This window comes from Lathamus discolor, chromosome 6, assembly GCF_037157495.1.
Source record: "Lathamus discolor isolate bLatDis1 chromosome 6, bLatDis1.hap1, whole genome shotgun sequence".
NCBI classification, from domain to species: Eukaryota; Metazoa; Chordata; class Aves; order Psittaciformes; family Psittacidae; genus Lathamus; species Lathamus discolor.
Window position 1 is genome coordinate 14,851,035 of NC_088889.1, and position 27,574 is coordinate 14,878,608.

A 27,574-nucleotide genomic window follows, 5' to 3' on the forward strand; every position below is an offset into this window, starting at 1 on the left:
CTTTGCCATCCATCCCTCCTCCAAGCACCCTGGGAGAGGTATGGGGACAGAGATGTGGAGCTGTGCACTTCTGGTGTGGGGTATACACACTGCACCCTTCCGCTGGCACCCTCAGCATCCATGGTGGAGCAGTGGAGCATCCTGTGCCTTTTCTTTGAGCTCCAAAAATAACTGCATGTTACCAGCGATTTCCCTTTGTCCTCTAAAACCAGCCCTCGTCCTCAGTGAGGCGGGTGCTGACCGTGGGGTGGCCACGGGTCTTGGTGCCCAATTGTTGATAACACCAGACGTTGTCGGGGCAGCTGATTGCCTCACGCAGGAGGGAGGAGTACGAGGGAGCAAGTGACTTCTGGGATGGGGACTGCATTGTCTGCTACTAAGTATAGCCTCCAGATTTCATCCTTGGCCTCTAAAACCCCTCAATTTTCCTAAAACCAGATGTTGAATGTTATTTTGCATGAGCCAGCCCTGCCGCCCAGGAGGGAGGGAGGGGAGGGGGCTCTCTCCTCCCCATAGACTGTCTTTAGCAAAGGCTAGTACTCTCAGCTAGGCCTTAAATGAGTTCCCCTCTGGCATTTGATGGCTTGGCCTCCATTGCTCCTCCCTCATCTCACTGAGGGAGAGGTCCCCAGGGCGGAAAGGTCCTCCAGTTCCCATCCCGGCGGCGTGTCCCCAGGCAGCCTTGCACCCACACTGGCCTTTTCCCTCAGATGCTCCCTGGTGCTGGCAGCCCTTGTGCTGCTCTGCCTTAACCACTTCACGAGTTTAAGCTCTCACAGGAAGGCTGCTCTTGGCCCATTTTATCTCCAGCCGCTCTGCTTCAGATTTTGCATCTCCTGTCACCATTTCGTGGCAGCCCGAGTGGTCAAAGACGTGTGATTTGTAGGGCGACAGCGTTCAAATGGCACTTTTATGGAGCCAAGTGCAAAATGCACTTTAAAAGGGGAATGTTGCAGTAATGTCCCTTTTTGCTTTTAAGTTTTGCCGCCAGCTGACAACGGGTGGTGCTCTCTCCAGTGTTACACAGTGATGACTCTTCCCAGGCAGGTGCCTCACAGAGCATCCTCCTTCTGTCAGCCCTTCCAAGCCAGCAGTGCTGGACGCACTCTCTGACATCACCCCAATCATACACCAATGACTAATTGCTGATAATTACAGAAACACCCCGGGTGCTCCTGTCTTTTTAGCCTGGGGACCTTCCTCACCCTGAAATCATCATTGGATGCAACACTTCCATTTAGTTCAGCACCGCATGTACCCTGCGTAGTGTTTAGGGTTCATGTCTGGGGTGGGGGACTCTGCCATCGCTGGCCCCATGCTGGGTGCTGCCCGGGGTGGGTGGTGGGTGACAGAGCCCGAGGGGCAGCTGGGGTGGGCTCTGCAGGGCCGAGCTCCAGAGCCCTGCAGCGAAATCAGTCATCAGTGTTGCTGTGGAAACGGGAGGGGAAGCCCATCCACGGCAGCCAGCGCCCCGCTGCCGGGAGCCCTGCGGGCCTGGCCGGCGGGAGGGTGACACGCAGCCCCTCGCACCCCCCGCTGCGGGCCCGGGGAGCTGCTGCTGTCTCCCTCCGAGGGATGCCCGTGCCCCCCCACCCGCGGGGAGCTGCATCCCAGCGCTGCTGCTGCCGTGGGCAATGGCACAGCTTGCAGTGCCCTGTTTTGGGGGCTGTGCCGCACCCCAGCTCTGCTGTGCCCTCTGCCCAGGGACACATGAGCGTACTGTCAGTGTACATATGTGTAAGCAGATTTGAAGGTACAGCCACGTATAGCCAAGGTACAGCTGGGCCGGCTACAGATGCTTCTGGGTGCAGGCAGAGGAAAGGAAAAGGCTGCCTTATACAAAACCCAGCCAGCGCTCACCAGCTCTCTTGTGCTTTGGAAATCTTCCACCTGAAATCCTAAAAACCAGGCATGCGGGCTTACATGGATTAAAAAGAAAATACGAACTATGGAGTCATGGGTGTTCCCAGAGCTGTGCCCTGGGGAGGCAGGTAGGGAATTACTGAGCTGGGAAGGTCTCGAGGGGCACGGAGAGGTCTGGGGGTGACAGGGATTTGGGCTGTGTGGTCAGGGCAGAGGTGTGAGTGCCAGAGGGTTTGGGGGGCTCAGGGGATAGAAGAAGGGATCCCCAAACACGGAGTATTCAAAGATGAGGGGGAGGAGGGGAGAAGGCAGGGACGGGTGCAGGGGGGCTGTGGGTGCAGGGACGGGTCTGTGAGGTGTAGGGGGGGTTGGGGTGCAGGGAGGGTGGGGGATATGTGTGGGGTGCAGGGTATGTGATGGTTGCGGGGAGGTGTGTGGGGTGCAGGGTGCATGATGAGGGGTGTAGAGAGTGTGGGTGAAGGGTACGTGATGGGTACAGGGGGTTGGGGTGCAGAATGGGGGTACAGTGGGTGGTTGTGGAGGTTAGTGCGTAGCCTGTGTGGGGTTCAGGGTCGGGGGAATGAGGAAAGGGAGGAAAAGGGACAAGGCACCGTGAAAGGGACTGAGGCAGGAATGGACAGTGACTGGGACAGAAACAGAAACAGAGACCAGGACATGGACATGGGCACGGGCACGGGCAGAGACAGGGAGAGGGACTGACGCAGAGTGAAAGGGCAGGGGCAGGAGGCAGCGGGGTCTGGAGAAAGGCAATCTGCAAAACCCTGGGCATCAGGGAGGAGAGGAGAGCAGTTGTCACAGGAGCAGGACCAGGAGAAGGAGGAGGAGAAGAAGGAGGAGGAGGAAGTCGGGGCCGAGCCGCTTCCTGTAGGCAGAGGGATGAGCGCAGACAAAGCTGGGTGGGGACTCGCCGCTCGGGGCTGCTGCTGACCACCCTCCTCCTCCCTCCGGCCCTCCATCCCTCCCTCCGGCCCTCCATCCACCCCTCCGTCCATCCCTCCATTCCTCCGTCCCGCCGCCGCCCGCCCCGCGGGGCAGCACCGCCGCCTCCAGGTACCGCCGGGCAGACGCGGGGAGCCGGGGCGGGGGGCGCTGGGAGGACAGGGGCACACTGGGGCTGGGCAGGGCGGGCCCCGGGCCCCCGTGGCCCCCGCACCGCTCCCAAATCAGCACAAAATCCCGCACATCCCTCAGGGCGCCGATTTCCGCATCACCCCGCGGGGACCCTGCGGGATCGGGTGGCGATGGCACCTGCCGAGGGGAGGGCGAGGGTCCCCATCCCGCCGGGGGCTGGGCGCGGTGCCGCACAGAGGGGCCGGTCTCCCCAACAAAGGTTTGGATTCAGAGGGTTTGATCCTCAGTTAATCGTCTGATTTGCCATCACAGGGAAGGCTTTTTCCGCTAATGAATGAGACAGTGTTCTTTCTTTCTATTTTTTTTTTCTTTTCTCCCTGGGAAAGAAGGGGGAGACTTTCCCAGCCCCAAATCCTTGCAGCAGCCTCAGGTGGGATGGATCTGCCCCAGCCTGGCTTGGGGGCGGTTTGGGGGTGATGGTCACCCGGTGCCGCACCCCGCCATCCCCACAGCGGCAGCGCTCTCCCCATCATTTCAGTCCAAATCCTTATTCTTCTCAGTGGTGGTTCACGGGGTGTGCGCTTCGGGTTAAGTAACCCTGGGAGAATCAGTGGTCAACGGGGATGTGTGCTCTGGCAAACCCGGTCCAGGGCTTGCTTGCCCCAGTGGGCGGGGAATCCAGCAAAAAACTTTTGCCTTCTTGCCTCCTCGGTGGCAAATGGATTTATTTATTTAGGGAAAATGTTGAAGCACAGCGATTCCTAATTGCTAACTAATGAGTTACTAATGATCTTAAAGCATGCTACCCCAAAGGGTGGACTCCGAGCGCACATTAACTGCCACTGCTGTACCTGCTGCCTGCAGGGCAAGGGATTGTTGCAGGTCTGGTTTGTAATTTATTTCCCTGTTTTCCTCTGGGCCCCCAAATTTCCAAACAGTGATTGCCCCACCAGTGAGCCCGTGCTCCAGAGAGGGAAAGGGGCCGGGGCTGTGTGGGTGACAGCAGCACGTACCCTGGCATCAGGCTGGGGCCAGGCACGGAGGGTTTTTCCTTATAACTGGATTTCCCTGAATGCAGCTGGAGCATGCGATTTTAATCCTCTTTTCTACCATATGGCCCCTGGCTGGACTGAAATATGACTCAATTAATTATTGCCAGGAAAGCCCCGGGGCGAAGCCTTTCTCCAGGAGGATGTTTTGAGGTGCTCTGGAGGTTATAATGGGGCTCTTCTCACCCCATGCTGCAGGGCACAGGGCACATGGCTCAGCGCTCAGCCCCATCCTGTCCCAGCTCCCATGCTGGCCCTGCAAGGCTGGGCATCAGCCATGCTGCTCCCTTGGCACCAGTTTTGGGGCTTATTTTTTGGCTTTTTCAGCCTTGCGTTTGCTTGCAAGAAGAAGCAGGGGCTGTTGCTTGCTGCTGCTGGCACAGCGTGCTGCTGGCTGCTCACCTATGACACGAGTTGGGCAGACTCAGCATCACCTGCATGTCAGCTGGAGTCAGCCTCACATCTGAAATGGGGTATCCCCAGTTTGTGGGGGACACAGCCTGCACGTGCCCATCCTTTCCCCCGGATTCTCTGGGAGCTGCCAGCTTTGTTCCCATTGGTGCACATATCAGTGTTAAGGATGCTTATTGCATTTTCTCTGGGCTCCTTGCAGTTGTGAACGGGTGCTGACCACTGCGGGGGAGATGATAACCAGTGTGCATTGGATCCTGGCACTAGGCTGCCTTATAGCATGTGGTTATCGAGACCAGGAGCAGGCGATCGCAGGGTCTCCTGATGGGATTCCTGCGGGTAGATGGCTGAGAGCTGGTGACGAAGCTCAATTATTAGTATTATTTTTATCCCCGAGGCAGCCTGCTGCTTTGCCACCCTGTGCTGGGGTGGCTGCGAGTGGAAAACGCGATGAAGATGCAAACTTTGCAAGGATGGACCATGCCTTCCCACCCAGCAGGTGCAGGCATGCCCGCTGGGCTTCCAGTGCTTTTGTTCCAACCGGTGGTGGCCGAGGCATCGCTTCTCCTTTTGAAACCCAGTGAGTCACCAGAGGAGGACAGCGAGGCGCCGGCGCAGGCTGTTACCATAGTAATTAGGGCTGGTGAGCCGGCAGAGGAGCCCTGTGTACCCCCAAAAAGTGCTTCCGCAGGGCAGCCATGCCTCTCCATCCCTTGTTTCAGTGCCAGGATGCTCAAGGCCAGCCAGCTTGAGATGCATGTGCTGTCACTAAGGACCACAGAGCTGCACTGCCTGCTCCCTACTGCTGGCCTGCTGCCCCATTTTGGGTTGGGAATAAGGCATTTGCCCCAGAAAAAGCACCATTGTTGGCACAAGTTGCGTCAGTTCTCGGTGTGACTTCTTCAAGTGTGTCATTCCTGCATCCAGAGCGGGATGCAGGAGCAGGATACAGCTGTGCACGCTCACAGCCGGGGTAGAAGCAGGAGGAATAAGCAAAGGGACTGGGGTGGGTTTTCAATTGTTCTTGCTTTTCAGGTTCTTTTCTCACTGTTTCTTCCTCTCTGGTTTCTTGCTAAGCTGTTTTGTGGGGTCGCAGTGGCTCCTGGGAGGAGGGATGGGGTGAAAGGCAGAGGGAGATGGTACCCCACGCTGCGGGGCAGGGCATGGGGTGCAGCATGGTTCATCGGCAAGGGGATTTTTGTGCTTGCCCTTGTGCAGTTTTATTGCCTGCTCACTTCAATGGAGCTTCTGCCCTTCCTCATGCGTATTTCTTTCTTCTGTACGCCACATACATGGTGCAAACACCCCCAAAACTGGTCCCTTTAAAGTGCAGGAGCAGCTTTGTGCCCCCAGAGTCATAGGGAGAATTGAAAGGGGGGGGCTCCTGCTTCTGCTTATGGGGGAGCATGTGATGTCTGCAGGGGAGTGCAGGCTCTCTCCCAGCTTTCTGCACACACTTGGCACAGGCCGTTGGGCAGGAGCCACGTTTAGAGGCAGGTCTGAGCTGGGGAGAAGGATGGGATGGGCTCCAGCTGCTTGGAGGACACAGATTTGGCACTGTGAAAAGTAGGGCTTGCTCTAAAACCCATCCAAAGTCACTGGGGTGGTGTCTGTGGAGCCTGGGCTTTGGGTCAGGCCAGGGTTAATTCCTACTACCTTTGACTGGAGTGGTTCAAGCAAACCACCAGTGCTCTGTGGGTCGGGAGGCAGCAGGAGCTGGATGCAGCCAGCCCCTGGGCTGGCCAAGGATGCAACAATGCTGAGGCCAAATGCGTCTCCTGCATTTCCTGCAGCTATGATGGACTTCAAACACCAAACACAAATTTTCACAGGCTCAGTGGGAAAAAAGAAATAATCCCTGAAATGACACAGTACCAAACCTCAAAAAATCACTATTCGTATGCAGTTGAGGAACCCTCAACAGTTCCTGGGCAGCAATTGTACTAGGACCTGCTTATCCTACCAAACCCAATTGGTTTTCACCTTATCTGGTCCTTCCTTTGCTCTTCACATGCAGTTTTCTTTGCCTTTGTCTGTTGTCATCATTGTAATTTGGGCTAATTAGTTTATCCAAGGGAAGGTCCAGGCATTGCTGAATTGCGGTTGGTGAGTATCAGCAGCGTAGGGAAGTCTCTGGTCGTGGGTGATGCTTTTGTCTAGCATCCGGCTGAGCTGCAGGTTGGCTATTCTCAGGGGTGCTGCTGTGAACCCCATAGTGCTGTACTCAGTATAGCAGAGCACCCCAGGAGCTGGCATGGGGCAGAGGTGGTGCCATGGTGGATAAGATCCGTTAGCTGAGTTGGTATCTTGGTTTACAGGTTTATTGTCCTGCCCTTGCTTGCTCTCCCAAGGGCTTTAGGAAGGAAAGTTGACTCAGCTGGCTCTGTCCCTCCCCTGATACTTGCAACAAGTGCCTCTCCCAGCCGGGAAGGGCCTGGCTGAGCATCTGGGTTTGTAAGAGAGAGCAACTTGGGTGGGAAGGAGCAGCCTTGCCCAAGCCTTGGAGCTCATCAGAGCTCTCAAACATCAGTGCTTCTTCGTGGATCATGTGAGATCCCACCAAAGAGGAAAAATCCCTGGCACAGCATGGGATTTTCCCGCTTCAAGCACCTTTGTGTTGCGGTTTTACCCCACACCCTGCTGTTCAGCATCCCTCCTCCTCCTGCCTACAGCATCCTCCACACAGGTACAGCTAAACCCCAGCCCTGAAGCCTGACTGCTGCCTGCTGTGGCCTGAGCTGCCTGTGCGCAGAGCCGCCAGCTGCAGTGGGGGACTGCGGGGACATTGGTGCCCCGTGCCACCGCTGGTGCCTTAGTACAGAGACACAGCACTGATTATGGGAGATGCCCAGAGTAAGTCGGTGCCAAGTAATCCCCTTCCTCTGTCTGTCTGTGCCGGAGCAGCTCAGCAGCCCCAGCACTCCGCTGGCTGGCACCGCAGGGAAAACAGTGACACTGTTTGGGTGGGTTTCTGTGCTAGTTATTGTAGGGTCATTGCAGTGCTGTGGTGCCTCTGTGTGTCAGCCTGCTGCGTTAGGAAACCTGCACTCCTCTGATGACAGCACAGCTGGATCAGTCCCTGCAGCTGGATGCACCCTGCAGCACCCCTGGCACGGTGGACAAGAGGGCTGCGCAGGCCCTGCACCTCCCTGGGGCTCTGAAACCACCGTGGTGGGAAGACTGGTGAGGAGCTCAAGAGTGGTTTGGGGTTTATGCCAAGGTGTGGTGAACACCAGCATGGCTCCAGCCCTGGGCCTGTGCACGGGGGGGATTTGTGCTAACACTGAAACCAGGACTTGCTGATTCTCTTTCCATAAAAACTTGTCTTGGCTTACTGGCTGATAAGCAAATGTGGCATTAAGTCTGTGCAGGGAAAAGCAGCAGTTGTGATAGAATCAGAGCACTTACTGCTCCTCCAGCCTGGGGACCTGAGGACAAGGCAGGGTGTCCCTGTGCACCCGCCAGCATCTGCAGGGATTTGGAGAAGCATGTTTTCTCTCTTGCCTGCTCCCGTCTTGAGCTGTGTCCCAGAGGACAGACCAAGAGCTGAAGCTGGATGAACTGCAGGAGCACTTAACCTGTTGCAGCATCCCTCTAACACATGATGGCGTGGGGAGCATGGCCCGGTGTCTGAGAGCCACAAGCCTGAGGCGTGAGTCCTTTAAGAGGGATGCTGAAGGGATGCGTCTGGTTTCGATCGCCTTAAAATCCTTTCCATAGCTGTGAATTCCTGCAGACTGAGTGCATTGCGCTAACTGTGGGTTTGGAGGAGTTGTACTATTTGGGCCATTTTGGAATAGAAACTGCCAGCTGCTGGTAGATGTGAGATGCTTGGTGCTGATTTCATTCCTTTTTGGTCCCAGTGTCTTTGATTTTGCTTCAGAGTAGGTGCAGCAAAGGGAAGGAAGCAGGATAAAGAAGGTGTTGAGAGTCAGGGAACAGACCCCTAACATGATAGGGGTGACAGAAACGTGTCTTCATGATGCTGCTGTCAGCAGGGCATGCCAGGACAGTGCCAGTATGTTTCTGCATGTAGCAGGAATCATCGTTAGGGCTTTGTCTGGTTTGGTTGGTCTGAGGAGCACCACAAGATGAGCTTTGGTCTCTGGGCTTGTCCCTGTCCTTGACAGTGTCTGTGGGTTTGGGTTTATTGGGCTGAACCCAAACTGAAGATCCATGTCATGGCTGCGTTGGCCATGCTGTGGTGCTGGGCTGGATTGCCTCAACACCTCTGCAGTGGGTTATTATCACCTAATGGGTGACAACCAAGGGGGGGCTGAGAAGACTGGGACAGTGATTGCCACCCAGGCTGGGGCTCCAGCTTGCTCTCCCCACTGCTGTCAGCAGGAGGAAGGAAACCTGTGGTTCATTGGTGTTTCAAGGCAGAAATCACCTTGCAAGAGTTTATTCTTCATTTCAATGTGTTCCTCCTCAAGCAGACCTTGGGAGGAACAAGATGTAGAAGAGTAATAAGTATCCATCATCTGCTCATGGGGTTGGGGCTGTGCCCTGTGGAGAGCCCCGGGTCATGCATGCAGTGGACACTGTGGGGCAGAAGCACGGGGGATGAGTTGAGGAAACCAACTTCTCCCCCACTGCTTCTTTTGCTTTCACATCTGCAGGCACCATTCTGATGGGGATTAGTGTGTCCCCAGCATCTGCAGACATATTCTCAAGTTAATACAGTGTTAGTGGCTCCTTACGTATGGGCTGCATCCAGCCGGTTGAGGTGTATCGATATGGGGAAATGTCCCTGGAGATCCCTTTACACTTATGCAGCCCAGGGGTATTGTCTCCTCACTGCACCACTGCTCCCAAACCCTCCTGCAAGATCCTCACTGCCTTTTGCCTCTTGAAAGGGTCATCTCAGATGGAAGGACACCAAGACCTTGGTCTGAGACTCCTGAGGATCAAAATAGCAGGAGAATTTCTCAGTGCCCAGAGCAAGTCCAGAGGAGGCCATGAAGATGCTCAGAGGACTGGAGCACTTCTGCTATGGAGACAGGCTGAGAGAACTGGGGCTGTTTAGCCTGGGGAAAGGAAGGCTCCAGGGAGACCTTAGAGCAGGTTCTTGTGAGCCCTGAGCTGCTGCAGAACAGCAGATTCTCTGTGGGTCGTGTCCTCCTTTCCAGGGTTCCAGCGTGTGTGCAGAAAGCATCTGACCATTGTGTTTGCATGGTGGAGACTTCCTCACCTCATATGCTGCTTGCATATGAAGAGGTTGGGGTTTGTCTTCATGGTTGGCTTTTGGCTTCCTTACCTGCTCTGGAGGATGCTCCATCAACTTGTCATACAGTTTTATCTCAATTGCATTATGGCTGCATTGGTTCCATGGGCTCTTTTGCTTGTATTGCCTCTTGGATTTGACCTGTTTTGGCAAAAGCTGTCCCCAGAGTGTCATGCAGAAACGTGGCCAGGTCTCCTCCATGTGGCTTCGTCTTCCCACATCTCCACGTCTTCTTGGGTACTTCCTACCCCCTTGCTTGGTCTGCAGTGGTTTGGTGTCCTTAGCAGGGGTCCTCAGCCATCTACAACCTGTAAACCTATCTAACCTCTTCGAGTTAGTCTTCAGGACTGTGTCTGGTGCTGGAGCAGCTCTGCTCATGCTGGAGTGTCCAAGCAGAGCTCTCTTACCTTGGATGGCAAAGTGTTGAACACCGACCAGGTCTGGTGGAGTCCCATCACTTTGTGTAGGACCTTATGGAGAGGCAACAGTTTGTGCCTCTGCCATGGGGCAGGAGCTGCAGCGTGCCCCAAGGACAGCGTTTCAGAAGGGCTTTAATCTCAGTTATTCAAGTCACGCTGACCTGATTGCACTTCATCCCTTGTATTTTTAATATCATGGAGACGTGATGGTGTTTGTGCCGTGCTTGCAGGGCTGGTACTATCAAAATACGTTGCATTATTTATCATCTGATTTAATATAATTGCTGCTCAGCCTCACAGCCCTGCTTGGGGGTTTGTATTTGTGTCCGGTGCTTCCCTCACTCTGCAGCCAGTGCTGGCAGGGGGGACCCTGCCTCCTCCCTCCACACTGTGCGAGGAGGGAATAAGAAGATGATTTTAATGCAGCAGCGCAGGCTCATGGAGAGGTGTAAGCAGCAAATAAGGGAGGCACTGATTTTTAAATTATTGTTGTTTTAAAGCCTAAATCTAAGCCCTGTGTAATTTTTGCATTAATGTGTGTAAAAGTTAGGCTGGTTTTGAATCAATATTGCTCCTCCATCCTACCTGGAAGTGAAACCCAGCCCCCCAAAGAGCAGCTGCCTTCATTGATTTTCATAGCTCATGCTGGGAAAAATACAGGAATCCGGCGCACAGCCCCGCGCTGAGGTTTCCCAGCAGCCAGGTAGGCAGGGAAAGGCGCTTGCACTTGGGAAAGCAGCTCGCAGAGCACCAGGGACCAAGCACAGTGGCTCCAGCACATTTGGCAGAAGGATTAAAGCTCCGGGAGCAGGCCCGGGGGGGATAAATGAAGCACGTGGTGCCCATGCCACGGCCAGGATGGACTGATCTCTGGCACAGGAGGTACCGATGCAAGGGAGGGGAGGGCAAACCAGCACGGGCAACACCATCTTGTGCTATTTAATGCAGGGTTTGCACGGTTTCTTTGGCTTTAAATTTTTTGCCTTTATTTTTTTTAGCAATGCTTGATATTGCAAGTGTAAAACCACCGCCCAGGCTAGCAGCTCTGGGATGGCTTTCTCCTCCCGCCTGCATAATACCAGTGTTTGCCGAGCATGTGTCATTTCACGATATAGCCAGAATAATGTGTGGTGGTAAAAGCAAGGCCGTTGACTCAGCAGGAAGTGTGGCAGGGAGGCTTTACCTCTCTTTTTTAAGGCGAAAATGGGCTGGTTCAGGGATTTTGTGCTCCATGGGAAAGCCAAGATGTTGTATGTGGAGGTTAGTTAGCGATGAGCACAGTGGAGAGGGGCTGAGGATGGAGACAGGCTTAGCAAGCCAGGCGAATAGTGTGGGAAAGGCTGCTTTGCAGGAGTGCTGTGGTCAGGAGAAATGCAGGTGGGTCAGGGCTTGAGCAAAAGGAAGCTGCTGAGCCCACAGCTGTAGTGGTGCTGCCTTTTGATCCCCCTCCACATCCCTGTCCCAGTTCTGTCATGATGGCTGTGCCCTCCTCTCCTCATTGCATTGGGAAGGACCCAGGTGTACTCGCTGCCTCCATTATCAGGTCCTACTTTAGACTGAAATGCATTAGGTTACAGGGAAAAAAAAGAGGCAGCAGCAGGCCACAGAAGTTAAATTTAATTGAGATAATATGGGTCAGCTCACCGACCGAGGATGGAAGAGCAACCTACTTCTCCCCAGCCAGACCCAGCTAACCTGGTTTGCAGCACTGCCAGGGCTCTGCATCCCTGCCCGCATCCCTGCCGTGGACTGTCAGCTTGGAGGGTGCTGAAGCCAGTGCAAGCCACAATGAATTACTATTCATAGTTATTGATTGTGAAAATACAGAGTAGCAAGTGGTATTTTTCTTTTCTTCCCCCCTTTCCCCTTTCTTTCACCCAGAAACCTGCTAAAATCACCCATGTTTAGTGACGATCCTCCACCTGCAGCTTGGGATCTGGCCATCAGCAATGGCTTTACTCTTTTAACAGGTATCTTCGTGCTGTTGTAGTGCAACAACTTTGTAGTGAAGCCTTTGCAGAGTAACTGTAGCTGCAAGAGACAAGATTTTACTCCATAACCCATGCCTAAAGCACATCAAATCTCAGAACGTAATTACAAAGCTCTCCCACCTCCATGCAGAGCATTCACTGTTGGAGTAGTGGCTCTGACGGCACCAGCTCTGGATGCTGTGAAAAAAACGGAAAAGAAAAAAGAAAGGGAGAAAAAGCTCCCAGCCCTGTTGCTTTGATGGCAGGGATGGGAAGAGAAATACCAGGCAGCAGCACCAAGGCTTTGCTCTACTATAGCAGATAGGCTGTGACCTGTTTGCTGTATTTGAAGCTTGAAATAGAGCCTTATGAGTAATGTGGTTCAGGTGCTTATCACTAATTAATTAATTCTTTTGTACGGTGGATACCTAATTAAAGCAGTCTAAGGTAATTCCTGGGGGGGCTTAAAACTAATGGGATGCTTAACGGGGTTGTTTCTTTGCTGATGCAACTTGGTGGGTGATTCCCAGCGGCTGGAAAGGGTTATTAGGCTTTGTGTGAGTGTTACTTAAAATAAAATTCTAATAAAGGTTTGATCCGGGTGAAATCATCAGAGAATGATTCCTCACTGCAATGATTTCTGCAGCTGAGGGCTTCACGTACCGCAGAAGTTACTTGGGCGGAAAGGTGAAGTACTTGCGTTGTAAGCAAAAGGAGCAGGTTTGGGCTTATTTTAGCTGGGATGAAAAATGCCTTACGGAACGATGAGCCCAGCAGCCTGGCACTGTGGCAGGAGCTACTACAAAATCCATGTGCTCCTTCCCATTTCCTGGTGTCACAGGGATGTTGCCCTCTAAAATGTGATCTTTTAGCCAAATCAGGGCTTGCCCCAATCCCTTTGGGGTGGCTGTGCCCCCGTGCTGACAGGCAGGCAGTTGGTAAGTCCCTGTGGCCTTGAATTCCTGAGTGCCACACAAAGTCACCAGGGTGGGTTTGTCCCTTCAGGAATGGTTGCTGACACAGCCAAAGACAGTGCTGTGTAAAATGCCTTCACCTTGAGGACTCCTTCCTTCTTCCCTTTGCTTTCAAACCTCATTTTGCACCTTCCCCTAAAGGTCTTTATCTTGACCATGGCAAATAGTTAAGAGCAGGATGCTAAAAACTGAAACCCAAGAATGGATCAGTTAATTACATGAAATAATAGCTCTTGGCTGCTTCCCTTAATTAAGGGTCAGGAGTTCAGAGCCGTATGAACAGATGTTGAACTCCTTTTCCTGGTACAAGAGCTCATTGCTTCCTTGGCAGCTTTAACCATCTCTCTTTTTTTCCTGGGACAAGCAGCACAGAACTGGAGTTTGTGAGCAAGGTGTGTACAAAGAATGTATTTCAGGGTCAATTTGAGTTGTTTTGGTGAAGAAATCAAGAAATGAAGCGATTGAGAAGTCATAGGTGTGATGATGTTTCTAGTTAAAGGGTGATTTGGGGTTTTTAGAAGTCTCCCTATGGGGAAAAAAAGAGCTTTTTTGTGTGTTTTTGCTCCTTTCTGGCCAGCTCTAAGGTGGTGTGTGTGTCCTAGACCTAGAGTCTCCTTGACAGCAGAAGCTTCTGCTCTGAAGTAAGGGATACCCACCCTGCTGCCACTTCATCAGTTGGAAACAGGTTTCATAGGGAGGATTTTGGTAGTCAAGAGATGATCAAGGTTTCAACAGGAGTTTTTTATTTGGTCAATTCATTCATACTTTTACTGTGTAGCTGTTGCCTCATGGGTGCATGGCTGTTGGTAGTGCTGGGTTACCACCAGCTGCCCCTGACACAGTTATATCGGGGTCACTCCAGCCTGGGAAGAGACATGCCAGGTTGAGAATAATCCTAAAGAAAGGTTACATGGGTACAGCGTACTCTGGGAGAGGAACTTGGCTTTTACTGGCTGTTGATGCAGTAGAAATGCAAAATAATAAACTCAAGCATTTTCAAGGATATCTACATAGTATTTTAACCGCTGTTAAAAGGCGCATGGGACACGGCTATAGATAGTGCCATTGACCTCCAGCCTGGGCTGACCCCATACAGGGAGAAATCAACAACAGAAAACCCCAACCCTGAAATCACTTTCATTTTTGGTGAAGTGCAGCAGTGGTTTTGCTCAGACCCGGTGAGGGCCACAGAAGTGGAACCTTTGCTTAAACCCTCTGCTGCAGGAGAACCTGAAAGGCGGTGCTGGGGATGGTGTGACAGGATGCATGCCCTTATCTGTTCCTTCTGGTGTATGACACTGAACGCGACCGCTGAGGCTTCTTTATTTCTGTGCCATAGTATAAGCAGCTTTGCTTTCTTAGACTACTGAACCGCGTATTTGGGCATCCTTATTCTGCAGTATTTGACCAAGCTCCAAGGGCACCCATCCTCTCAGTGCCTGATCTGCACACACTGCTGGGTTTGTCCCTTGTGCATTAAGACCAAACACTTTTTCCTCAGGGTTTTCATGCAAATGATGGTGGGATGGCTTTTCCTTTTCAGAGGAACACCCCCAAAGGCCTTGGGGCAGGGTCGGGGGTCACATGGCTTTCTGGCTTGCTGGAAATACCCAGCTTTGTCACCCGGAGAAACAATGCTGATGTTAAACCCCTGACCTTCAGCACAGGCACTGGCAACCCTGGTAATGTTCCCGTGGTGCTAGAGCCTTGTGCTGATCCTGGAGCAGGTCGGTACCTGGCCAGAGGGACTCACCATTTCCTATGACCGGTGGCAGGAGGGAGGGGTACAGATGTCCCAGGCTGTGCTCTCTGCTCCTTCACCTGAAAAAACTGCTAACACCCTGCTCCCCCCACAAAACAAAGCTAAAACCCCAACCAAACAAAAAGAGGAAGTTGAGGTTGGTTTCTGTTTGCCTCTGTTTTGAGCCGTTAGGACGCCCGTGAGAAAATACAAAGCTGAGATTCTCACTTTCGCGTGACACCCACGGCACTGTGACTGCTCCAGGCGAAAGGACAGCCCTGTGAGACCCGGAATGTCCCTGTGGGGCTGGAGCCACTTGGCCCCATTGCAGCTGCTCACTGCTCCTCTCTGGATCTGTATGTGCCTCTTGGGAAAGTGGTTTCTCCTGGGGAGTCAGTCATGGTGGGCTGCACTGGGACATGCTCAGCTTTCCAAATGGATGCGGCCCCCAACATTTGAAGGACAGAGACCTGTTGGAGGCCATGACGATGCTTCAAGGGCTGGAGCACCTCTGCTATGGAGACAGGCTGAGAAAGCTGGGCTTGTTCATCCTGGAGGAGAGGAGGCTCCAGGGAGAGCTTAGAGCAACCTTTCAGTACTTAAAGGGGCCAAAACAGAAGCTGGAGAGGAGTTTTTGACAAGGGTCTGTAGGGACAGGACAAAGGGGGATGGCTTTAAACTGACAGAAGGGAGATTTAGATCAGATATTAAGAACAAGTTCTTCCCTGTGAGGGTGCTGAGGCGCTGGCACAGGGTGCCCAGAGAAGCTGTGGCTGCCCCATCCCTGGCACTGTTCAAGGCCAGGTTGGATGGGGCTTGGAGCAACCTGGTCTAGTGGAAGGTGTCCCTGCCTGTGGCAGGGGGGCTGGAACTGGATGACCTTTAAGGTTCCTTCCAACCCAAACCATTCTGTGATCGTGTGATGTTGCTAAACCTTTAGTGCTTGCAGACTTAATGGAAAAGCATGCATTCAACTGCAGATATTAATGAGATCTGGGCTGCAGCAGTGGTTGGCTCTGGCAGCACAAAGTGGATGGAGGGGACATCCAGGCCAGGCTCCCTGCAAAGCCAGCTCCAGTGGGAGCTCTTTATTTAGTGCTCCAGCAAAATTAGGGAAGAGAAAAATGTCTGCCGCAGCTCCCTCTCCCTCTATTTGCTTTGCATTGCTTTGATAACAAGATTTGCTGGGGGAGCCAGGGCTGGCTGAGCCAGCAGCAGGCTGGGGTTTGACTCCAATGCTGGTTTTGGGGTGAAATAGGGCTGAATAGGGCTGCACAAGTCTAAGATGGGCAATGGATATGGCACCTTTCCCAGCTGCTGTGGGAGCAGTGGGAGGCCAGGCACCAAAACCCACTGACAAAGGCAAAACATCAGCATTGGGCCCGAAACGGGCACCCATCCCACCTCGCCTCTGTTTGGCGGGAGGGATCCAATGCTGGTGTGATAACGAAGCCGTTTCCATGGCAACGGGCTCTTTTTTTTTCCCCCCACTCGGGTACTGGGGTTTTATTTATTTATTTATTTATTTGCCAGCATGTCTCTGATCTGCGAGCTGCTTCGTCGGTGATTTAAGCACTGTATTGGACATCAGGTGTAAAAAATGGATGCTGGAAAGGGGAATAAAATCCCCGTGGATGCTGTGGCTGAAACCACCTCCAAGGATAAGGTCCTTTTTCCCCTGTGAAGCAGTGCGATGGGAGCCCACGGGCACAGACCTCGCTCATGTTGTTTTCTGTGCTTAGGGATATAATGAAACACATGTCGTTTGGGCGTATTAAGGCTCCTTTCCCAGCCAGGTCTGCAACTGCTGCCGAGATCAATGTGACTACACCAGCTTCCGCCCCCTGGAAACACGGCTCTGCTGGTTTTTTTTTGGTCTGTAATATTTTTGTGTTTTTCTGTGTATATTTAGTAATTATTTTTCAGGCGAGCCGCATATTTTTAGCGATGGCTTTTAGCAAAAGCAGCAGGATGGCTTGAAAAGCCAGCCAGCCCCGCGCGAGGCATTCCCACGCTCCAGCCGGCCGCTGACCAGCAGTGCCGGCTGCAGGGGCGTGACAGCACAGCCATACGCTCTGTTATCTGTGCTGGGTGCCGCATCACACCTGGGTTTTGGGGAGGAAAAGGCAGTTTTCAGGAGAGCCTGCTTGCCTTAGCAGGGACCGCGCTGGCCCTGTGCCTGACTGTGCCCCTGGGATGCAATGAGCTGGGCTGACCTCAGCTGCTGGGATGTGCAGCGGCCCAGAGCAATCCCAGCATAAATGGGAGCTGGAATAAATCCCTCTGTTACAATACTCAGCCTGGCACCTTTTCTGGAACATGAAAAAAAAACCCTAGGTGATGACTGCCTGGTAGGAACAAGCCTGAGCCCTGTGCTCCCCAAAATCCTGGCTGCCCAGTGGGGTTCACCTGCTTTGCCACTAACTGTGTGGAAAATACCAGTACACGAGTGATGGAAAGTGTGACTTTAGAACTGAAACTAAGAAGCAGGGAGGCTCCTGCTTTCACTCTGCAAAGGAACTGTTCTCAGAGGTGGGTGATGCTGCGTGGTGCGCTTTCAGTCTCGATGGTAGAGGAACGGTGAGGTTTTTGCCCTTGCAGATATCAGTGCTTTTGGTTTCATTCCTGCAGGCCACCACTTTTTCCTTTTGGTTCAGCTGGCCCATGTGGGGAGAACGGTTTTCTGCAAGGTAGAGAAAAACCCACTGGGAGGTGAAAAAAGTCTGGAAAATTGGCAACAGATGGATGTGATCCGCAGGTTTAAAAAAGCAGAGGACCACAGTTGGGTGTGCAAAGGCTGCAGACCCCAAAAGATGCAGGAGGTGTCTCATGACACCTGTAAAAGCCTACTCAATGCCTGTTTGCACCCTCGAGAACGTAAGAAAATGCTTTGCAAGGATGCTGGCATCCCAGCTAGGGTCAGCGCTGCCTTTGAACAGTGACAGACTCAACCCAGTGCAAAATGTGCTTCAGGGTACCCCTTCTGTAGTGACAGCTGCATATTTAGTCCAATTACCTTCAATAATCACTCTTAAAATGCATTATTTTAAACATGTAGGAGAATTCTGGTCTCCATTCACATGCAACTTGAGACAAAACCCAAGCAAAATGGGGCAAAAAGCTTGAGGGGAGGTTGGGCTCAGATCTGTGGGTTTGGGGCTGGCGATGGAGCCGGTGCAAGGCGCGCACAGCTCTGTGCAAAGGAAGCAGCAGCTTGTGCCGACAAGAAGCTGGCAAGCGAAGGCTGATTTACTCTTGCAAGCAGGGCTGGCAGCTGGGGGATGCCAGGGCCCCACAGGAGCCCAGTTTGGGAAAGAGGCAGCTTAGCAGGAGGGCTCTATTGCTCTGGCATCAGAAAATGCTCCTTTCGCAGTGGCTTTTTGGGGTTGTGCATGGCATTTTGCCTTGCTCTTCGGTCGAGGTGGTGCCATGGTGAGGCAGCTTGTGCCAGGCAGTGCCAGGAGGCAGCGCTGGCGGCTCACCAGGCTGGAGCTGGATGCGGAGCAGCAGGCAACTTGGCAAATTAATTTACCACTGAGTTAAACGAGTCTCTAGTGGCTGGGCTGTGTGCTGGCAGGAGGGATGGGGTCAGTGCCTCTGTGATGATTTGCTCAGGGACAGGGACATGGGAGCAGCACCAGCGTTCTCCCTTGGATCAGGAGAGTATCTAAGAGGGGTGCATAAACGTGCATAAATGTGCTGGGAGAGAGAAATGCATTCAGAAAGAAAGGTAGATGTGGTTATGGATGGAGGAGAGCTGGCTGTCCCTTGGCCTGAAGCAATGGTGGCTTGTAATGTTGGAGCAAATTAAACCCCAATTTCATCCTGTTGTGCAGCAGCTCGTTGTGTGCATGCTGAAGCAGTGACGGTGGCAGCTCATGGGCTGGGTTTTGCTGCTCTATATCCTGGGTAAACACTGAAGACCGAGCAGACCAAAAGCAGACACAGCCATAAATGCTGGATCATGTGCCCCAACGTCAGGAGCATCCCTCACCCTTTGCCCAGCTAAATCCCAGTTTTTGGTCTCTGATTTGGCTGGGTGCCACTGATGAAAGAAGAAAATGCCATTCAGATATGTCAATGGCTCTTCATTAAACAGTCAACAACAAATTAGGTGCTTTTTAGAGCATAAATACCAGCTAGCAAAAATCAGCAAAATTTCTGAGTCCAGACATTCATTGCAAGCACTTTCATGTCCTTTTAAAAGAATGAAATCTCTTGCCACATACAGTAAATAACCCATGATGCCTCTGCACAACAGGCAAGTATCAAAACAACTTGGTGAGATCCTGAATTGTGGTTACAGTGCAGAGCCCAAAAGAGACAATATCCATGTACTGTTCATGCTAAATATCATTAGCATGAAAATAGAATAGCATCCTTACTCATTAACCTGTGGTCAGGAATCATATTATCCAGGCACACGTGCCATTAAATGGATGAAATAAAGCGCCGTGCATATTCCCCTGTGAGTGAAGGAAGCACGTCCAGTTGCTCGCAGAATGGAAACACTGCAAATCCATCACTGGCCTCAAACTGGTTCAAGTTCATACACGACGTATCTGCAGAGGGGCCAAGTGTGGCCAGCTGCTGGTGTCACCAGGGTCCTGTGAGCTGGCTGAGCATCGGCCAGGTCCCCGCCATCATCCCAGCAGCCCTATGCACAGCGGGGTGCTTGCACAGATCTCCCCTCCCCTGCCCCAGCAGGGTCTCAGTCTTCTCTGGCCTTATTTTTGGGCCTGTCTTTTCCACCTTACTGCCTCTAGGCTAGATGTAGTAAGAGCATGGGAGGGTTTCCTTGCAGAAGGCTGGTAGCAGGGTTGGATACATATATGTTTCAAAAGTTCAGGACTGCTCTCAGCAGTCATTCCTGTTCCTGTGCCTATTTCCGTGACATTAGTCTTCAGTCCCTAAGTGACTTTTCGGCACCAGAGCACCAACAGACCATGGTCCTCAGTATGAAATGGCACAACATCACTGAATAACATTTGCTGCATTAGAAAGGTCTCTGCAGCATTCAGACCATGCAATGGCATGTTGGTTGATGAACATCTCTATGGTCACTGGCTTTCCCACCAGCCCAGGACCAGCTGCTGCACCACAGATGTGGTGGCACCGCCACCACCATCCACATTGTGGCTTCACAGGGAGAACTGAAAGCAAAACCAGGAGAGAGGCATCCTGCTGCTCCAACACCTCTCCAGCAAAAAGAATGGGGGAGAGCTGAGAAAAGCCAGCATGGAAACAGTGCACAAGCTGGAGCTAAACCTCAAGCAATGGCACAAAGGGCGATGAGAGCAGACCTGGCCAGGAGCTTGGGCTGTTACGGAGGCATGGTGGGAGCTGGGCTGTGGCAAAGGGGGGTAGGATTTTGGCAGCCTTCCCCAGGAGATGCTCTTTCTGCCCTGCCACGTGCTCTCTGCACCAGACGGTTAAATTGCATCCCCTCTTGCTGTGCATCCTACAGCATGCTCGGATGTGCTGTGGGGCTGCTGGAGAGCAGCTAAAAGCCTGGCTGCCAACAGCCCTCGGATAGTTGCCCACTGGCTTGAAACCTCTTCCTGTGCCGAAAATCTCACTGAATGTGAATAATGTCACTGGGGAATGTGCTTGGAAGGCACAAGGAGGTGGGGGGATACGGAAGGAAACCCACAGCCTTTCTGCCTTCCTGGCAGGGTATGGGACTTGGCATCTGCAAGGGCTCTGGGTTTCCTGATGCCATATATAATGGTCTCATTGCATTGACTGGCATCACAGTGACCTAACCTGGCTCCTTTCTTCTTTTTTATATTCCCTTAATCAAAGGTAGTGAACGGCCAAGAGGAGCAGATCTTCCCCTAGAGGCACACATCACCGGAGAGACCTGCTTCGGGTAAAGAATAACTCCTCCTTGCGCTCCCCAAGGGGCAGGGGTGCCTGGGGAGGAGTCTCAGCTAAAACCCCAGCTCCCCTGGCACGACTTCCAGGATGGGCACCTTGCTCAGTGCCAGGTTGTTTCTTTCTGTACATCCCAGGATGAGCCTGTCCTCTACATCCTCCAAGATGGGCTTGAGCTGAATGTGCTCACAGCTTTTCAGTCTCCTCTCTAAAAAGCTCCTCATTTTAGGGCTGTGCCATCCTTGTCCTATTGCCTGGGACTGGTGGGAGGTTCGCTGTGCCCTGCTATTGCAGGACACTCCCCAGAGCCGCGTTTTGGAGCTCTCGGGCAGCCCCAGCCAGGCAGGGGCAGCACGGTGTGGGTCTGCCCACACTGTGTAATACTTGCTGCTTGCAAAAGCACTGGCTGCAGGAGGAGCTGAATGCTGGGTTTCTGGCCACCGGAGCTCGAGGCTGTTATAAAGCAGCGGAAAAACATCCGTGATCAAGATGGCGTGGACTTAATGAGCCTGCCTGGGGTGGAAATCTTGAGAAACAGGAAACTCCAGCATCCTGTTTAGCATCTCAATGTTCAAGTTGGCAGCAGGAACAAAGCAAGGGAGGCCAAGGGACACAGGGTGAAGGCTGGGCATGGGCACTGGTGTGGGGCTGGATGATGTGCCTGGTTCGGGGCAGGGTAATGAGCCTGGTACTGCAGTTCCAGGCAGCCCAGGGCTGCCCAGGGGGAGCCCGTTCTCTGATTTCCTTTTGCTTTATTGCCACCACAGCCTTTCATATAACAGCCAAAGACAGAATACAGCCCAGCTGGGGTCCTGCTGTGCTCAGGAAGGTCCCAGTGTCACCTAAGCATGGCTCATAGGGCATTCCCTGCTCTGGGAACAATGGAGAGGGCACAGGAGGGTGCCACTGGCAGTGTGTGAGTACCCGCCGACCCACAAAGGCTGGTGGCTCACTGTCCTTGTATAAACACAGGGTTCAACCCTGGCTAAAACGCCCGGGTCTACATCTCTCATCTTCACACCCGCATTCATACAGCTCAGCTCTAACAGCTACACAGAGAGGGCTGAAACACAGCCTGAGAGAGCTGGAAGTGTTCAGCCTGGGGAAGAGAATCTCCGAGGAGACCTTAGGGCAGTCTTGCATTGCATAAAGGTGCTGGAAAGAAAGCTGGAGAGGGACTTCTGACAACAGCACATAGGGATAGGACAAGGGGGAATGGCTTTAAACTGACAGAGAGCAGATTTAGATCAGATATCAGGAAGAAGTTCTTCCCTGTGAGGGTGCTGAGGCGCTGGCACAGGGTGCCCAGAGAGGCTGTGGCTGCCTCATCCCTGGCAGTGTTCAAGGCCAGGTTGGACGGGGCTTGGAGCAACCTGGTCTAGTGGAAGGGGTCCTTGCCCGTGGCAGGGGGGTGGAACTGGGTGAATTTTAGGGTTGCTTCCAACCCAAACCGTTCTGTGATTCTACCATTTGGGGTACTTTTCAGGGCTGGGAGCAGCTCTGCCCAGCCCAGCAGTTCACTCGTGTCCTTGCACCCACAGCCTGTCTGGAGAGCGCGCCTGGCCTGCCCATGGCTAGCAACAACACTGCTAGCATAGCGCAAGCCCGCAAGCTGGTGGAGCAGCTTAAGATGGAGGCCAACATTGACAGGATAAAGGTATGAGAGTTTGTTCCTCCTCCCCAGGCTTTTCTATCACTTGACACCACCAGCTCAGGAGTTGGCTGTCAGCTCAGAGTTATGCTGCGAGGTGGTGTCTGCTGCTGAGCAGCTGCCAAAAGCACGTTATGGGAGCTGGGATGCGGTGGAGGGCGGTGTTTATGGAGGATGTTTGTCTTAAGTGATCCCTATGGCCGTGGCTGAAGGCAGCAGCAGATGCTTGCCTGTGGAAAGCCGCTGGAAGCATTGCCTGGAGCTCTGCCAGGGGGAGGGATAAGCAACTCTCCCTGAGGCATCTCACCTTCTTGGGAATAGGTTAAACCCATGCTGTTTGTCGCACTTGCTGGTTGAAAGTGTGCTTTGGGCAGTGCTCAGTGCTCAGCCTTGAGGTTAGCAGGGCAACTCTGAAAGCCTGTTTCCTATGGAAATCCTTTCCAGGAGGTGTTTCCTATGGAAATCCTTTCCAGGAGGTGTTTCCTTTGCTTTGACCGCTTCTGCTCCACCCCAGTGGAATTGCTGCTTCTGGGCATGCAAAATCTCATTGGCTTCAAGCTTGAGATCGCAAAGGGTTTATGTTCTCCACTGGGGTGGCTTTGGATGACAGTCAGTCCCAAGCAGAGTGATGCTCTGGGGCTGGCTGCTGACTGCGAGCACCTCTTTGTGCTTGCAAGTCAAAACGTCACCTCTCAGGTCTGGAGCAAGGTAGGGCAGCTCAGGAGCAGCTGTGGATGTCCCTGCCGAGGAATGGGGGGCAGAGCTGGCAGGGATGTGGTACCTGCTGGAGTCGGTACTTGCTACACTCAGGTCAGGTGAAGGACAAGAATGGATGAAGGATGTTAAGGATGCTCATGGGAGTGCATATTGACAGTAGAGCTTAGAGCCCAGATGTGAAAAACCAGCCCCACCAGGGACGTGCTGTTGGCTCACTGGGCCGGTCTTTGGCTAGCGACGGTGTTACCTGCCCAGGGATGCTGTGAGTTCAGCCCCATGGGACATGCCATCTCTCAGGTGGGATGTCCCCAGCACACCTCATCCCTAATGCAGGGCTCCTTCTATTCCAGGTGTCAAAAGCAGCAGCAGACCTGATGGCGTACTGTGAAGCCCACGCCAAGGAGGACCCTCTATTGACCCCTGTCCCGGCCTCAGAAAACCCCTTTAGAGAGAAGAAGTTCTTCTGTGTTATCCTGTAAACCCTCGAGGAGCCTGACCAGCACTCAGGCCACCCTGAACACTGATGTAGAGTTTTTAGGAATGGGGACAACCTGCTAGTCTGCAGAATTTAAACAAAAAATAAGTAAAATACACGGCCTGGAAGCTACAGAGATGTGCATGTTTAAAGAACCTGGCTACCTTTGGGGGAATAAGATGATCTGCATTGCGAGGCAAAAGATCTGAAGTCTGTAGAGTTGCCTAGAAAGAAAAAAAAAACCCACAACAAAATATGTAAAGAATAAATCTGTGTCACTTTTCTGCTCACAAAATTGTTTGATTGTTCCATATTTAAAAGCACCAGAGCTGTGCTGAGCAAAGTAACTGCTAAGGATGTGTATAGCCTTCTTGGAATGATATTGTTGGTTTCTTTCCAAACTATTCTTTTTTATTTAAGTTGTCAGATATATAGCGACAGGTTAGATGAACTATGGTGTTACTCAATGTTTGGTCTTGTGCGTTTTAGTTCCCGGCGGTTGCGTAGCACAGGGCCCCGCGGTGGGTTAGCGAGGACGCGGCAGCTCCTGCCTGCCCCCCGTGTGCTGGCAGCTCCGTGTTCCCGGAGAACCCCACTTGCTAACGTTTTGTATATGATTAGCTTCAGCTCTGCAAGTAAAAGTGAATCATGTGTCGTGGTTGGTGCTTCATACTCCTGTGATGACGTTCAGTGGTAGTGCATGAGAGTTTATCTCTGTTCATCCGCTCCAGATTTTTCTTTTCTATCATTTGACACCACGTGCTGGTGGAAAAAGCTGTAGGGAGGAAACCGAGGCGATTCTGAAAGTAAAGGCAACTCCTGCAATGCCTTAGATGTGCCTGAAATACCTCCTGCATTAGGGTACCCCTGGGCGTTGAGGGGTAGCTAGAAATCCGAAAATCAAAGTCGACCACTCCTTTCCGGGTTTTTCCTCTTTTCCTACACCTCTGTGCCTCTGCCCTCCTTGCTTGGTCCGTGTCCTGCTCTTTTGGCTTCTCAGCAGCATCTCCTCTCCTTGGGGCTGGATTGGGATGCTGCCCCATGGAGGGATGCTGCCCCACAGCGGGATGTTTCCGCCCCTTCCCACACCCACCGCTGCTGCCCCAGTACAGTGGGTAGAGACTGGGGAGCAGCATGGGGAGCATGGGGCCACCCCTTCACGGAGGTGCCTGATACCTTGTTTACATGCAGCCTGAGCTCTGTGTCAGGCTGGGGAATTACTCCCAGGTCCAGTTCATCTGCCGCCAGCGTTCCGGGGACACAAGCCACCTTCTTTGGATCTGCTTTGGGTTTAATACTTTGGCGGACGTGGCTTCTCTCTCCTTTCCACTGATAAACAGCTCCCGGCTCTCCCCGCTCATCTACATTCCTGGGGAACTTTGGGAACCCCGACTTGGGGATTTGCATACAAAATTAGGTGGGTGTCACATAGGGGGTTGGGGGTCTGCAGTGACCTGGCTAAACTGTAGTTCTGAATCAGGTATCAGCTTAAAAATCCCTGTGGATCCAAGAGGGCAATAGTCTTTATGTACCTTTTGGCGAAACTTTCTAGCCCGTAATAAGTGCATTTTTGTTTTTTCTACCTTTTCATACTCTTTTTCTAGTCTTCCACAGAGAAGACCAGTTTTTCTTACACTAGACTCCAAACTTTTGGCATCTGGGAACATTTATAGGACATGAGTAGCCTAGATTGTCCCAGTCCTCCCACCGTGGCTTTCAGCCCCCCCTAACCTCGATCTTTTTACTACAGCTTACATAGCGTTAGGATGAAGGATGGATGAAGTCATTTGTTCTGCAGCTGGTTTCACTCTTAGTGTTGCAAGGCAGATGTGTAAATACCCCGTCCCTGGTTTGTCTCTTGTTTTTAACGCTGATTTACTGTCACAGAGAGTGAAGCACAGCCGGTCTGACCCGGGGCTCACACCCCAGCCCTTCTCCAATGCTGTCACAAAGTGGTTTGTAATAATTTTTTTAATGACTTCTGTATTTTACAACTTGAATTCTTAGTATATAAATGAAGAAATAAAGATGCATGAAGGGTGTGTGTGGGGGGAGTGTTAAATTAACCTGAACTACTCATAGAAGGTGTTTTACATTGCTGGTCTTTATTTCACGTTAGTAGTGGTGTTGACATTGGTGTGCTGCCAGGTATTTCACCCCAGTATTTATATTTGCACAGATACGCCTTTGTTAGCCAAGTAGAGATCGCCTGCCAAGATCGTTTCCCCCCTCGCAACAGAAATACCAGCCATCTCTCCATCCCGATGCCGTATTTCCAGCATGGTTTCAAATGACATCCAACTCTACCCCCAGGCTTTTAAACAAAAAATATCTGGAGTACTGGAAAAGGACTTTTATTTTCTGCCAAGGTTGCTGGTGGCGGGGCCAAGTCCGTCCCTCCAGTGCCAGCCTGCCGCTGCCAGGCTTTTGGGGAGGGGGTGGTGGTAACCGAAAGCCAGCGCGGGGAGGTCGGCGCTGTGATGTAGCGCATCCCCATCCCGTGTGGTCTGTGTACTCGTTGGAAATAAAATTTTGGATTTGTTTCAAGCCTTTGGAGATGATGCTCTGTGCGCGCCGGCCCCTGGGGAGGTGGGTTTCCATCCTGGTTGCGGCTCGATCCTCTTCCCGGTGGGTTTACAGGGTCACCCCGACAGGGTGTGGGGTTTGGCAGGAGCTTTGTGCCCATTGGTGAGGGAAAGGGAAGCCTCTCGGGGTTTCAGCCACTGACAAGCCACATTCCTGCAGGAGAAGCCAGCGCAGGGAGGATCGGGCTCGTTCAGGGTGCAACATTGCTCAAAATCACAGTCATTCAGGAACTGAGAGACACCTAAAGCTCTAGCTTCCATGTCCATACCTTCTCCCTCTGCTTTCCTTCTTCTCCCATCCCTGGCAGTGAGTACAGGCTCTACCCAGTGCCACCTCCAGCACACCCACATCTGGCCCGCTTTCACTCTGGTTTTGAAGAGCTCTCCTGGGCAAATGATTTCCCAGCTAGGCAGCTAGCCACAGCTTGAGGCTGCTTAGCCTCAGGTCATCTCTGGGCCAGGAGGAAGGTGGCAGTGCGGGCTTTGCAGTGAAACCCATCGCCATTGAGCTCAGTGTGGATGCTGTGTAGGTATTTCAAGTTTTCTATGCATGTTAATTGCATTTCAGCAAGCGGCCAATGTTGCCCACTCCTGGGGAGACGGAAGAAGCATGCCCTGACTTTCCTGCTCTGGCAGGCTTGACTCTCAGCTCCCCATCCCTTGCTGTGTCCACTGGGCCAGCTTAAAAGCAAAAACATTGGTGTCACTGCGAGCAAACCGTCGCTCCTGCAACACCTCGGCTGCTTGGTGTGCCAAGCCAGGCAGTGTTCAGCTGCTGCCATACCCCACTGGCTCTCCTCCATTGCCAAGGCTTGTTCTGTTTCATCTTCACCTCCCCAGGCTTCAGCTCCAGAGCAGCAGCAGCACTGCCGAGCCAGCAGCATCTGCTGAGCCGGAGGAGGTGTGGAGCACCCAGGGAAAGCAGAGGTGAGAAGTTGCTCCCCGCATGCCATTCTGTTGCTTACCCCAATGCCAGCACCAGGCCCTGTAGGGCTTGTTAATGAGAATAAACCCATTTGCACTGATTGCATTCATTAGATGCAAGAACATTGTATATGCAGCATGGGAGGGGAGGAGAAAACCAGGATGGGTTAGGAACGGCAAGAGCTATCCTGAGGGTGATGAAGGCAGGAGAGGAGGAGGAGGAAGGCTGGAGAGCCTCATCCTGCTGCAGGCATGGGACCATGCTGGCACAGCCTGTGTATTTGTCCCTCACACCTATGCAGAGGTTTCATGACCTCCATTGCTGGTCACCCTTGCTGGGATGGACAACATGGGACATTCACGTGGCTGAAGGCACGTGCCCTCAGATGGCCACACACCCCAGGGACAGTCCCAAGCTCCTTTTAGCTACGCTAGAGACTTTGTCCCTTTGCTGCTCACTTGTATGTCACCCTCTGTGCGTGTGTCAGCGACACGCTGAGGTGCTCATGGGTTCTGGCTGTGAAAGCCGAAGGAGGCAGAGCTGACTCTTTGTGAGGAGCCCCTGCCCTCAGTTAAACCACTCCAGGAACAAGCAATGA

The 27,574-nt window shown here is 52.7% G+C and overlaps 1 protein-coding gene across 1 annotated transcript; it reads left to right on the forward strand.

The window, feature by feature from the left end:
- Positions 1 to 2,718: 2,718 nt before the first annotated feature.
- Positions 2,719 to 26,013, forward strand: GNG2 (G protein subunit gamma 2). Its single transcript, XM_065685174.1, has 4 exons — positions 2,719 to 2,934; positions 20,552 to 20,618; positions 22,165 to 22,280; positions 23,342 to 26,013. Exons 3-4 carry the CDS (start codon positions 22,194 to 22,196, stop codon positions 23,468 to 23,470), a joined length of 216 nt encoding a protein of 71 aa, XP_065541246.1. The 5' UTR covers positions 2,719 to 2,934; positions 20,552 to 20,618; positions 22,165 to 22,193; the 3' UTR covers positions 23,471 to 26,013.
- The last annotated feature ends 1,561 nt before the right edge of the window (positions 26,014 to 27,574 follow it).